Source organism: Lissotriton vulgaris, chromosome 7 (genome assembly GCF_964263255.1).
Source record: "Lissotriton vulgaris chromosome 7, aLisVul1.2, whole genome shotgun sequence".
Classification (NCBI taxonomy): Eukaryota; Metazoa; Chordata; class Amphibia; order Caudata; family Salamandridae; genus Lissotriton; species Lissotriton vulgaris.
In genome coordinates, this window is record NC_141695.1 from 1,540,996,329 (window position 1) to 1,541,009,803 (window position 13,475).

At 39.2% G+C, this 13,475-nt stretch overlaps 1 protein-coding gene across 2 annotated transcripts in view; it reads left to right on the forward strand.

Moving 5' to 3' along the window:
• Positions 1 to 13,475, forward strand: part of LOC147705961 (uncharacterized) — a 277,062-nt gene that overhangs the window by 158,011 nt on the left and 105,576 nt on the right. For both annotated transcript variants that reach the window (XM_086932425.1, XM_086932426.1), the window contains one exon: positions 6,381 to 6,441. In XM_086932425.1, the coding sequence (XP_086788551.1) occupies positions 6,381 to 6,441 (61 nt within the window). The remainder of the gene's footprint in view (positions 1 to 6,380; positions 6,442 to 13,475) is intronic.

A 13,475-nucleotide genomic window follows, 5' to 3' on the forward strand; every position in this document is an offset into this window, starting at 1 on the left:
ACATTGTAATGGTTTTGAGCCTTACTTCTTCTAGTAAGAGATCTTCTAGTAATTTCAAAATATGCTATGGAACATATGTACAAGACTAAAAAATAATTTTCTAGCTCACCACCTTCACCAAAAGCATTACCACCTCAACTCTTGCAGCAATATCTAACCTTCCACCTAACTCCTCCTCTTCCTCAACAAACGATACCTCTGCCTGCATAGAGTGACTGCCTGCCCAGGCATGTTGCACCTAATGGTCCAATTGTGGAAAATATGGGTGACCCGACCATAGAGAAAAGCAAGGAAGAAATCCATGAATTGGTGGGTGAGCTTGGATGGGAAGAAATGGATCTCTACAGCATTGAAGACAGCAATGCTTAGGGACCATATGACTTAGAGGGTTTGCTCAAACTGGATACTGAACAGGAGACACCAACGCTAACAGATTCTTAACCAGGTGATATTGCCAAGTTTCATTCACTACTGGAAAAGGCCGCAAACAGTTCATGTCTTCCTATAATGGCAGCAAAGCAAAGCAAAGCCATTTAAGCAAAAGACAAGAGTTCAAATTCGAGGCAGCAACATACAATAACGTGGCAACACTGTGTCCACTTTAAGCTGTTATGAGAGGTGATTTTTGAGTGAGATCTTTTGCCAGGATGTTAAAGAACCAGTGCTGGAAAAGAAGTTCTAGGTACATCCTCTTAATTAGCTAAAATGTTTGTTATATATAACAACATGAATGTGTTACAATTCAAAGACTTATCATGGGTCAAAGTCCATTTTAACAATATTTGTAGCTGATTTATGCTAGCAGAGTTTCTCAGCTTAGTGATGGGCAACAATTCAGGCATGTGAATCTATGAGAGATACCAACACTGTAGAACTATAGCTACCGAAAAAGAACTTGTTTCGTAATCCGTCCAGGGCTAATGCTCTGGGACAGATACCTATGAATGGCAAAAAGGAACAAATAGGAATGTGAATCATTTAGTTGCAATAGTAATACTGTGGCGAGTCTACCCATGAGCACCAGATGCCTTGCTGCTATACAAACAGTTATCCTATATTCTCAGAGGAATTCACCAATGAGTGACATAGGAATAGGCATCAAGCAACCATTATATAACTAGGTATTGCAGGTCTTGTGACCCACTGCAATAATGCATGTGCCCCAACAGATCTGTTTGATCACATGGTCTGAGGTTAGATTCAAGGTGGTCCAGTCAAGCTATTTTTCGTCTGAGGTCAATAAAAGGTGTACCATTAAGTTGGATTTCAACCTTTTATTCAATGCCACGATGCAGCAAGGGTTGATGTTGCCCTTTGCAGATATACATTCTACACATTGTATGTTACTGGGTTATAGTGTTCACTGTACAGCAGAGAAGCATACCAGAAAGACATGTTTTCTGACACCCATGTTTAGCCACCAGTCTTAAAATATATACTTCAATAATTTTAGCACCAAAGTATACAACTTTGGAAACAGTGATGCCTCCCCAACACAACTCTATAGACAGAAAACAAATAGCCCTTCCATAGCGCATTGCATAACAAGAAATTCCACAATGGTAATGTGACATTACTGGGTATCACCTCTGGAATTTCCAAATCCTCGCCCCACAGCTATTTTGAAAACAGCAAAGTTGAGCGGGCAAAGAGGAAAGGAGCCATAGGACCAAGGTGGTCACTTTATCAGTTCAAACACCAATCTAAATATACTGGCTCCATTACCACCCTCTTACAGAGCTATTTTCAATGTGGTCTGTTATCATTCACCTGAGGGAACATCTATATATGAACCATGGATCAGTAGCTATCATCCCTATGAGTTCCATTTTGTCTCATTAACAAAAGAGGAATGGTTCAGCAACTTCCACAGGGGAAAAATTAGTTTTGCTCTTCATCACCACCTTCTGCCTCGTAAGATGCCGCAATGAAATATTACATCCTAGAGCAATCATCTTTTTTAAAGCACCGAGGTTGTTGGTGCTACCTCAAAGTCGTCCCACTGTAATCTGGGAAAAACTGAATTCTTCCTTTGTGCAGCTTTAGATTTCCCCTCTGCTGGATTGCATGCTGGACATTGCAATCTCAACAGTGATATCACCAATTATGTAATTTAGCATGTAATGAGGGGTGTATTTTGTGGGAGGTCACCAGCAATGCATGACAGTGGTGGAAATGATGACAGTCCTGTAACATGAAAAACCGGCACTCCAAGGAATGTGGTTCCAAGTCAAATTTATTAACAAAAAATTCATGGTAGGCAACATCAAATCATGTTTCTATTCTTAGGCTTTTGTTCACAATAGTGATACAGCTTTTTTGAGCCATTTTTAAAGAAACATCTCATGACTCAATAGTGCACTAAAAGATTGAACACAGAAAGCATCCTTGTTTCCACTGTTTGTTTGTGACATCTCATAATGTTACAAAACATTCACATTTCATTAATTGAGTTAACTGAAATCAATTCATTTTACAAGTGAAACCATTAAGAGGTAACAAAACAGTTGAATTAGAAGAAAATGCAACACAATAACAATCCAACACCCATTTGCAAAAATAGGTTCAGGTTTAGAAATAGAACACCTCAACTACAGACATCTACTAGATGTTTCCAGAGATAGCCATTTTTAAAAGAACAATAAATCACAACTTTTCACATAGCTCAATAAATCAGTGTACTCTACAGCAACTCGCAGTTTAGTTAGGGTTAGCCAGAATATGTAATTTAGAAAAAGCTTTAGGGCACACTTGTTGTGGCCATATCTCCGGCAGGGGGTCAGTCATAGGGACCAACAAGATCCAGCAGAACAGTTACCTCACAAGGAAAGTAGTCTAAAGTCAAAATTCAGTGTCCATGGGCAACCCACCAAAGACTTCAATGGAGCTTTTCTAGTGCCACTGATACAAGATGCTGAAAATGCTGTAGGATACTGAAAATGCTGTGCGATCGAAGAGGAGCTTCCTGGGGCTACTCCTCAATCCACGTCCTTAGTGGGGTGACTTTGGCCACAGGAGACGATATCCCTCAAAGCCATGGTGGGTCCAGTAAAATTCCAAATGCTGCTCATTTACTGGTCAATGGTAACAATGAAACCAGTGGTTCTCTTTGTCACACCCTGTGTACTCCTTGTGGGACCAAACTACACTTAGACTGCTCTCTCAGGTCCAACGGGCTCAAGTGCAACTTTAGAGCATCGTTACTCAGCCTTTCTAATTGCACGTCGGTGGCCAGTGAGGGTCAAGTGTACTTCAGTTTTTGTGGCACTGTAGCTGTAACAGGAAGTCAGCCAACTGAATCTTGGAGTTACGTTCTGTGTCTGTGGCTTGGAGACAACTTTTCCTTGAGCGGGAGACCACAAGCACAGTCCTTTCTTTGCTAGCCCAAGACGCAGAAGGTACAGTTCAGTCTTTCATGCAGCCTCTCTTTGCTGGGTGTCAGTAATGGCAGATCAGCCCTTCTTTGGTCCTCTTTACAGTTCAGATATGATCTGGCACCTGAATTCCAGGGGTGCCACATTTATGCCTGTTTCTTACCCAGGGAGATGTGGTGATTACCAAGCCAATGGGCTACCAGGTTCCCTTCCACCTGAAGAGAACTTCCTGTGAACTGTGACATCTAGGTTAGCATAGAAGGTACCATTGTGCACACCCCCATCATGGCAATACCCTTCTCTCGGCGTGTAGAGCTACCATGCCCATCCCAGAGGTGTGGCTACCTTGAGGCTACAAGCTGGTGGAAAAACAGTATGGCAACCGCTTCTTCCTCTCTGTCTGAGATGACAGCCAAGCTGCTAATACAAAAGAGCACTGTCTCTCATGTGTGACTGCCATTTGCCACTCAAAAGAGAAACAAGGAAGGCTTGGGTCTATATACTATCTGGCCTAGACCACTCAAATTGAAACAACAAAAATACATTGGCCAGGTAGATTAATTATGACAACAAAGACTGGTACCACTTACCCAATTGATCTAAGCAGACATACTTTTCATTTAGTATTTTTACTCTTTTTTTCTTTTTTCACAGAATTCATTATTATATGTCAAGAGAACGATACTATTTCAGTAGCAAAAATTCACATAAAGTTACACTTTTCACAGCATAAATTGGACAATCACTGTGAATGAAACATATTTACATTTACACAATATATACAAAAAACACAGACAAAAATGCCTATTATCAATCAATGTTTGAGGCACCAGTCCTGATATACAACCTACAGACAAACAAGAGGCACTAAGTATTTTTGCTAGCCTGCTTGCTTGTTTATACTGAAACTTTGCCAAATACTAGGGTAAAAAAAACAGGTGGAATATTATCCACGATTAAAGTCCTGACATGCCCTTCCTGAATCTTGTTCCAATAGTGTGTCAACGCGTTTCGAACCCACGTATTAATGGGGGTTCTCCTCAGGACCTGGACTGGAGACTGTCCTGTACTGTAAAGTGTAATAGAAAAATGGATAGTGTAAGAACAGCTGATCCCTTCTATACTTATAATTAACTCAATCCGATCTAGGGATACCTGAAATGTCGCTTTTGCAGGGCAACAATGTTCTTTTCCGAAGGCACTGTGATACTGTATATCTGCAGATGTACAAAATAATGTATCAGGACCACCTAAATTTGCTACGATGTTTACAGAAAAAAGTCTAAGTACACACTGGGTGACTACGAGTGTTTACCTGAAATGTCGCTTTTGCTGGGTCTCAGTAATGGCAGAGCAGCCCTTCGTTGGTCCTCTTTACAGTTCAGATATGATCTGGCATCTGAATGCTAAGGGTGCCACATTTATGCCTGTTTCTTACCCAGGGAGATGTGGTGACTACCAAGCCAATGGGCTACCAGGTTCCCTTCCACCTGAAGAGAACTTCCTGTGAACTGTGACATCTAGGTTAGCATAGAATGTACCATTTTGCACACCCCCAACATGGCAATACCCTTCTCTTGGTGTGTAGAGCTACCAAGCCCATCCCAGAGGTGTGGCTACCTTGGGGCTACAAGCTGGTGGAAAAACAGTATGGCAACCGCTTCTTCCTCTCTGTATGAGATGACAGCCAAGCTGCTAATACAAAAGAGCACCGTCTCTCATGTGTGACTGCCATTTGCCACTCAAAAGCGTTTTTATTCCTTTGAAGCTCACCCTTTAGGCTCACACCTTGCTTGTCCATCTTGCCAGGAGGAGGTTGCACCTCTTCAGTCAGCAGGCCCTTTGTGATCTTTTCTGAGAGTCGTTCTCCCCTCTCCTGAGGGGAGCAAAAGGCTGTCTCAAGGTTCTGTGAAACAGTAAACAGTCACTGGAAACTTTGGTCAACAAAGTGACAGCTTTCTAAAATTTACATTTGTGCAACAATTACATTAAATTCAACTTGAGTATCATTGATGGTTAAACGTAGCAATTCCTTTAACACCATGAAGTACCATACATGGTACTCCCATTCAGACATTAACACTACTGAATTGTCCTTGTTTAATTCTGTACTTTCGAATGGGGGGTATTAGACTTTCCACAGTAAAAATGAAAATGCATGTTTTTACTGTCAAGAAATGTAAAGCTAGTAAAACTCCTGGGCATCTTTTCAATATACTGCACCCTGTCTATAGGGCTCAGTGCCCTACCTCAGGAGTGACTTATCAATATTTTAAAAAGAATGTTTGGACTTTGAAATTACTTTCAATGGCAAAGTCGAGATAGAAGTTTTAAAACTGCTCAGCCAGCCAGCATGGGCTCGCTGGGAATCATGCATAGCGTTGTCATACTCTTGGTGGCACAGTAAGCACTGCAGTCCGTGAAGGACACTTCAAATCTTAAACCCTGGGTACACCTGGTATCATATAAAGGTGATTTATAAATAAGTTAACTTATGCCAATTGAGGGTGAGCACATTAGGCACATGTTTTTACGGGTCGTCGCACTGGCACGGGGGCCTGCTTGGCAGGACCCAGTGAATATACAGATTTGAAAAAACAGCAGCATCTTTCCATGTGCTTGGGGTGATCATGCAAGAAGAGGCTTGTCCATATATAATGATCTCCTTATTTTGCTTGTTCTTGTCAGGAGCATGGCATTGATATTATGGTATCATAATGTTTCTGTAGCTGATTTTCTGACGTTCCACCCAATAGAAAGCATTAGGCAAATAAAAAGGTGAGTTTGTCAGTTAAGGATAGATGGTTAATGGGATTAGACTAAGAGAGGGAGCATATAGGGGTTCCTTCCTAGATTGTGAAAAGATGAGTACTGTATTTAGGTCACACAAGTATGAGTGAATGATGGAAAGTGGAAGGTGACGAATTTAGTTCAAAGCTGCATAAATACGACTTTCAAACTATTTTCCTAAGAAAACGCTTGCTTTGTCTATTATCTTTGTTTCAGGTGCCCGATATTGTGAAAGTACTTACAGCTGCATTGAATGGCTTGTTGGGTGGGCTGACAGGTACGTTTCCAAATGTAATTTATTTGTTCCCATTGTTAACTATTTCTGCATTTCCCTGACTCTCTTTGTTTCTCTTTCTCTCGCTATCATTCTTTGTCTCTCAATATATATGTATGTATGAAAACATAGTTAAACATACCTATGGCTAAGAGTTCATACCAAGAAAACACTGAAATTTACCAGTTATATTTTCTTCCACAAGCCATAACTCGTACAAGAGCTATGCAAACCATAACTTCCACAACAAATGTAATGCTTTTGATCTCCCTCTTAATGGGACAGATTCAAGTACAAAAGTTATTTGTGTGTTCCTCTTTTCCTCTTTCATGCTTTCATACATACATACAAAAAAATACATACAAATATGTATGCCTGTTTTCCTTGTGAAGAAACATAAAGGATAGAGGGACAATATAATTAAGTGAACATCTCAGTTAAAGCATGCCATTTTATACTACCAAAACCACTGAAATTCCACCATTTATAGTTATCTCAAGTAACTGTAACTAGCACCCTAACAAAACTATAACTTGCAACACTGCCATGCACAGTGTTGTTATCAAAGAAGTTGTTTCAGATGTTGCACTGATGGTATCAATGATGTCAAAGAGCATGTCAGGGGTTTTGTAATATTTGAGGTCTTTTTTTTCAATCAGTGATGTCATTAATAATTTAACGTATCATGACATGAGTGACATTATATCCTAATATGTGAGGTTATATACAGTGCAGCAGGGGGGATGCATGTGATAGCTCCATGAATAACTGTTGTAGTTTAGGTTTTTGTTTCATTTTTAAGCTTTCATTTTTCACTCAATTCAAAACCTATCTATAACGCTACTTTAACCTTTGCTTGGTCAGTGAATTTCTAGGTTATTTTAAGTTAAGCAAATATCTTGAAGCCATTTCCAAGTATAATTTTACTTTAACCATTTTTTAGTGAATGTCTGTGTTTTTTTAAAGTTAGAGAAGATCACATTATCATACCTGACTAAAACGCTTATTTAATATTTTTTTCTATAGAAATGTCTATGCGTATTCGAACATGTTCAGTCAGCATCTCCTTAGCTCACTGCCTTTAGCCATTTGCAAAACGGAGCTCCTACTGCTTGCAATCAGTTATCCATCTGCATCCCCTTGCTCCCACCTCCTGCCCTTCATACTAAGCTTGCTGTCCTGCCTCCTTCCTGCCTACCCTCTGTTCTCCATTTGCATGTCCTTGCCACTCTCACCTTCTCCCTGTGGTCAGCTTGCTGCCCCTTACCCATCCCCTCTCCCCGGCCCTCTGTGGTCCCTTGAGCTGTCCCTGCCAGCCTGCCCTCCGTGGTAATCTTGCTAGTCCTGGCCATGGCCCGACCCTCTGCCCTCTACTTTCCATATGCACGCCCCTGTCCCACCCATCTGTCTTCGGTGGTTCATGCAATGGTGGTTCATGCAATGGTCAGACTGTTGCCTCTATCACCAGCCGCGGCCTGTGGAGGGAGTTGCGGTGGGGCAGTGAGGCGGGGGAGGGAGGGGCAGGGTGGTGGGTGCTAAAAACCGGCAAATGGGTATTTGGAGGTAAGTAAACAATTTAATTAGTAAAACGAATTTCGTAGCGTGCCCTGCATTGCAAAATGCTGCAGCCAGAATGGCTGGATGGAATTACACTAACCTTAAGCAGAGAGCTAGCTCTTGGTCCAAAAAGAGACATTTGTCTAATTTAGTGTAAATCCATTCAGTAGTTTTGGAATTACTAAAGATAAATAAGGATTATAGATGTCTGGAGACCCGGAGAGTCAACCGTTCCAACAGTTCTCATGCTGAGACCAGATTGGCTGCCAACACTTCAGCCAGACAGCCATCTTGGGACTCAGACTTTTCTGAGTCCCAAAATAAAGGTGACAAAAAAGAGAAGGGCAGAATAGGAATACCCTGACCTACCATAGGCCAGGTGATGGGAGTCTGGGTGGTGAAAACATTTTTTTCTCAATTGTGCCACAATTTTGCTCTTCTTTATGATAATGTCTCCTGGGTAGGCCAGGTTCTAAAAAGATTATTATTATTAGGAGGGAGTGAGCTCCCCTATTTTATACAAGCATTGTGTTAGCTAACATTGCTGTTTAACTCAGAGATTTCTACTCAAAACATTCCGATCATGATGTGTACCAGGTGTGCTTGCAAGGGTTCCCTGATAGAATATCGATAACAAAAATATTGATGTTCAAAATATTGAGAAACAAAATATAGACTACAAACATATCGACTCTCATACCTAAACAGGTAAGTACAAAAATATTGAATAAAAAATATTGATGTGAAAAATATTGATTTAAATATGTACATAAAATATTATATATTAAATATTAGTATTAATTTAAGCGAACTAAATTACATTTTATATGCATTTTAACAAAATATAAGAAATACATTTAATTAAAAAAGGTAAACACACAAACATAATATTGTATACATATATACATATATATTTAATTTAAAAAAGATAAACTATTATCTGTAATTTATTTTAAAACTTTAGAAATATATAAAAATTAAATAAATATATTTCAATAATTTAGAATATAAAAAATTATATTAAACTATTAAAAATATTCAAACTTAAATTTACCAATATAATCAGTGCAACAGTAGGGAAAGTTTTGATAGCAAAATATTTCCATTTACTATTCCAACTCCAGGGAGTGCAACAGGAGGAAAAGTGTTGGATAGTGGAGGAGTAAACATTAATATTCCCACTACAGTGAGTGCAACAGTAGGGAAAGTGCTGGATAGTGGTGGAGTAAAAATGATAGTCCCACTCCAGTGAGTGCAACAGTAGGGAACGTGTTGTATAGCGTAGGGGTAGAAATTACTATTCCTACTCCAGTGAGAGCAACAGTAGGGAATGCGTTGGAGAGCAGAGGGGTAAAAATTATTATTCCCACTCCAGTGAGTGCGGAAGTAGGGAAAGTGTTGGGTAGCGGAGGGATAAATATTATTATTCCCACTCCAAAGAGTGTAACAATAGGGAACGGGTTGGATATCGAAGGGGGGAAAATTACTATTCCCAGTCCAGTAAGTGAAACAGTAGTGAAAGTGTTGAATAATGGAGGGGTACAAATTACTATTCCCACTCTAGTGAGAGCAACAGTAGCGAAGTGTTGGATAGCGGAGGGGTAAACATTACTATTCCCACTCCAGTGAGAGCAACAGTAGGGAATGTGTTGTATAGCAGTGGGGTAAAAATTGCTATTACTACTCAAGTGAGTGCAACAGTAGGGAAAGTGTTGGATAGTGGAGGGGTAAAAATTACTACTCCTACTCCAAAGACTGCAACACTAGGGAAAGTTGTGGATAGCAGAGGGAAAAATATTACTATTCACACTCCAGTGAGTACAACAGTAGGGAAAGTGTTGGATAGCAGAGGGGTAAAAATTACTATTCCCACTACAGTGAGAGCAACTGTAGGGAATGTGTTGGATAGCGGAGGCATACAAATTACTATTCCCACTCCAGTGAGAGCAACAGTAGGGATCGTGTTGTATAGTGGAGGGGTAAAAATGAGTATTACCACTCCAGTGAGAGCAGCAGTAGAGAAATTGTTGGATGGCGGAGGGGTAAAAATTACTATTCCCACTCCAGTGAGTGCAACAGTAGGGAAAGCGTTGGATAGCGGAGGGGTACAAATGACTACTTCCACTCCAAAGAGTGCAACATTAGGGAAAGTGTTGGATAGCAGAGGGGTAAACATTACTATTCCTGCTCCAATGAGTGCAACAGTAGGGAAAGTGTTGGATAGCGGAGAGGTAAAAATTAATATTCCCACTCCAGCGAGTGCAACATTAGGAAAAGTGTTGGATAGCGAAGAGACAAAATTTACTATTCACACTCAAACAGTTAAAACAAAAATAAAAAAGATTAAAAATTATAATAAAATCATAAAAATAAATAAACTATGTTTAGAAATGAGAAATCCAATATATTAAGTATATAAAAGGAAAGAAATATTATAATATTAAATACATACAAAAAACCTACAAATAACTTCTAATTGAAAATAATGAATGTATTTCTTTAAAAAAATCTTTTAAACTAGAAAATATTTACAAATAAATAAATTAATACATAAATGTATTTATTGTATTTCCTACCCTATAACACAACACCAATAATTAACTTAATTAATAATCAATTTAAAAATATTAATAATAAAAACCTAATATACATTCATTGACTACACACACTTTAACACTATGATATCCTACACACACCTGAATTAAACTCTAAAACAATAAAACCCAATTAAAACATCTTTATAAATTAATAACTATTACTATTAACAACTAATAATACGGTTATTAAAATGCATTTAATACCCACCATTTACACCTTTCAAACATCAAAACAAAAAATAAACAATTACCCAAATACATATTAAATAATTACCATTAATTAACAACTATATATTAATTAATGAAATACAAATTATTTCCCACCCTTTACTCCTATAAACACCAAAAAAAAGTAAATTTAATTACACTAATTAATTAACAATTCCGTAATTAAAATTAATTAACATCCAATTATTAATTAATCAAATAAAAAGAAATTACTTCCCACCCTAACACCTATACAGACCACAACACAAACCTAAAATTATTATAATGATTTACCAATTAATTAATTAAAAGTATTTAACAGCCAATGAATAATCCATCAATTAAAAATAAATTACTTTCCACACTTTCCACCTATCCACAATACACACCTTAAAATTATTTACACAATTACCATAATCAATTACTAAATAATTAATTTGAAATAGTTAACAACCAATTAATAATTAATTAATAATATATTACTTTACAAATGTAACACTATAACATTTCAATTAAACAAATGTTAATAAATAAAAAAGAATCAATACATTTAATATAATTAAATTACTAAAAATGCTAAATTCAAATGAAAACAAATAATAACTACTGTAAATGTAACAAATATATTAAAAATACAAACAATTCTCATAAAAAAACATACAAGACATACATATCAAATATATACTAAAATATATAACATTAATAAACAAACAATATTTTTGCAAATTATGTTAAACACTTTGATGTTTTTAAAATCGATATTACTTACCTTAAGTCAATTTTCTTGACCACAATATTCTTGCTGTCGATATTTCTGACCCACGATATTTGCAACTCGATATTTGTGCAACTCAATATTTTTGATTAGACAATTTGTCTCTGCGACGCTTGCCAGGAAGCGAACAGGTACTGCCTGTTTTAAAGGTAGGTTGCACAATTACCTTTTAAATGACATTAACACAAATAGCATTCTTAATAAAGAAAACATTTTATTTGCAACTATATGCAAGCAAGCTTTCGCCTTTACAAAACGAGCAGCTCTGCCCCAAACACAGGCAGTAAAACATATGCTGTCCAGACCTATGCAAGTCTCCCAGTGTTGTTTGCAACAGTTTATCAGTGTATGTAAAATCCCTTCCTAGAAGCACCCCAGCAGGGACTGACTTAGTACAGGCCCTGCACCTTGAGGTCTCTTCAGGGAGCCATACCCAGCCCTGTGGCTTCAAACAGGAGCCCTCAATTGATCCCTTCCTAGAAGCACCCCAGCAGGGACTGACTTAGTGCAGGCCCTGCACCTTGAGGTCTCTTCAGGGAGCCATACCCAGCCCTGTGGCTTCAAACAGGAGCCCTCAATTGATCCCTTCATAGAAGCACCCCAGCAGGGACTGACTTAGTGCAGGCCCTGCACCTTGAGGTCTCTTCAGGGAGCCATACCCAGCCCTGTGGCTTCAAACAGGAGCCCTCAATTGCTGTTGACAGATGCTCGTAGATCTCTTGAGGGCCTCAGAGTAGTAATATATTCCTCAGTTTGCAGACAAAGATTGTTGAGATGAAGAGGCAGGGAAAGTGAAGGGCAGCAGGGCCAGTGAGGGAGCCCTGCAGGTTGGAAGAGGTCAGCTCTCCCTGGTAGTCTCTTGAAATTGCTCCCCTCCCCAGTGTTCATCCACATAAATCACTGTGTACAATCGCTCGATACAAGCCCCACCCTCTGCCCAGGCAGCCAGAATACTGAGGTTTACAAGGAGCCAGGAAGTGCCGCCTTTTTACGACAAAAAAGTGCGACGTGCCAGCACGTATGTCCACTCCACAGGTCCGGTGATCAGCAGCAGAAAAGTGACACAGGGAACTCTGCGCCTCCTCACCACGTGAAAATCAATGCAACTTCCACCCCAACAGGCAATCAATACCATTTCCAGCCCCCTAGTCAATAGCCGTGGGTGTTACAGCAACTAAGCACCCACCGCATATCGCGAACACCAAAGCGGATGGCAAACTGTGATTCAGCAGTACAAAAGCAGCCTACTTCACGCAGCAACCCCTGACAGTCTGACAAAACAAGAAGACAAACGCACAACTAGTTTAACCCCTTGACCGCGGCGCAAATTCCGCCACGGTGCTAGGGAAATAGAGAGTGGGCGGTGTTTGGACGGCCGGGGACCGTCCTCTACCATGACGCGTGACGGCTCCAGGCCGCCACGCACACACAAGGGGCAAAATTTCCGGGCAAACCACATGCATAGTGGAAATACCAGGCGAAGCAATAAAACAATTATAGCAGATCTCAGTGCTAGGAAAACCCACCACAAAAAAGAAATCTCAATCAACAAAAATTCACAGTTAAGCTGATATTTAATGGTGTCAAAAGCAGAAAAACAATTGTCACTCACCTATACTTTCCCTCAAGATAACAGAAAAGTTTACAAATTACAACACAGCATCAAATCATGAAATAAGTGATAACTCATCTCCATATTCATAGTGTGAATGCAAACATAGAGTGGTTAGCAATGAGAGTGGTCACATTGTTATCTGGGTTATAAAACATTAATGCAAAATAAGTTAAACATATACCTCTGGAGATAACATACTGTCTCCGGTTTTCCCTTTGCCTAAAACCCTCCAGTTAAAGCATATGGAAGTTGCATCCAAAATACCTGAATTGGCCCAGTCTCATTG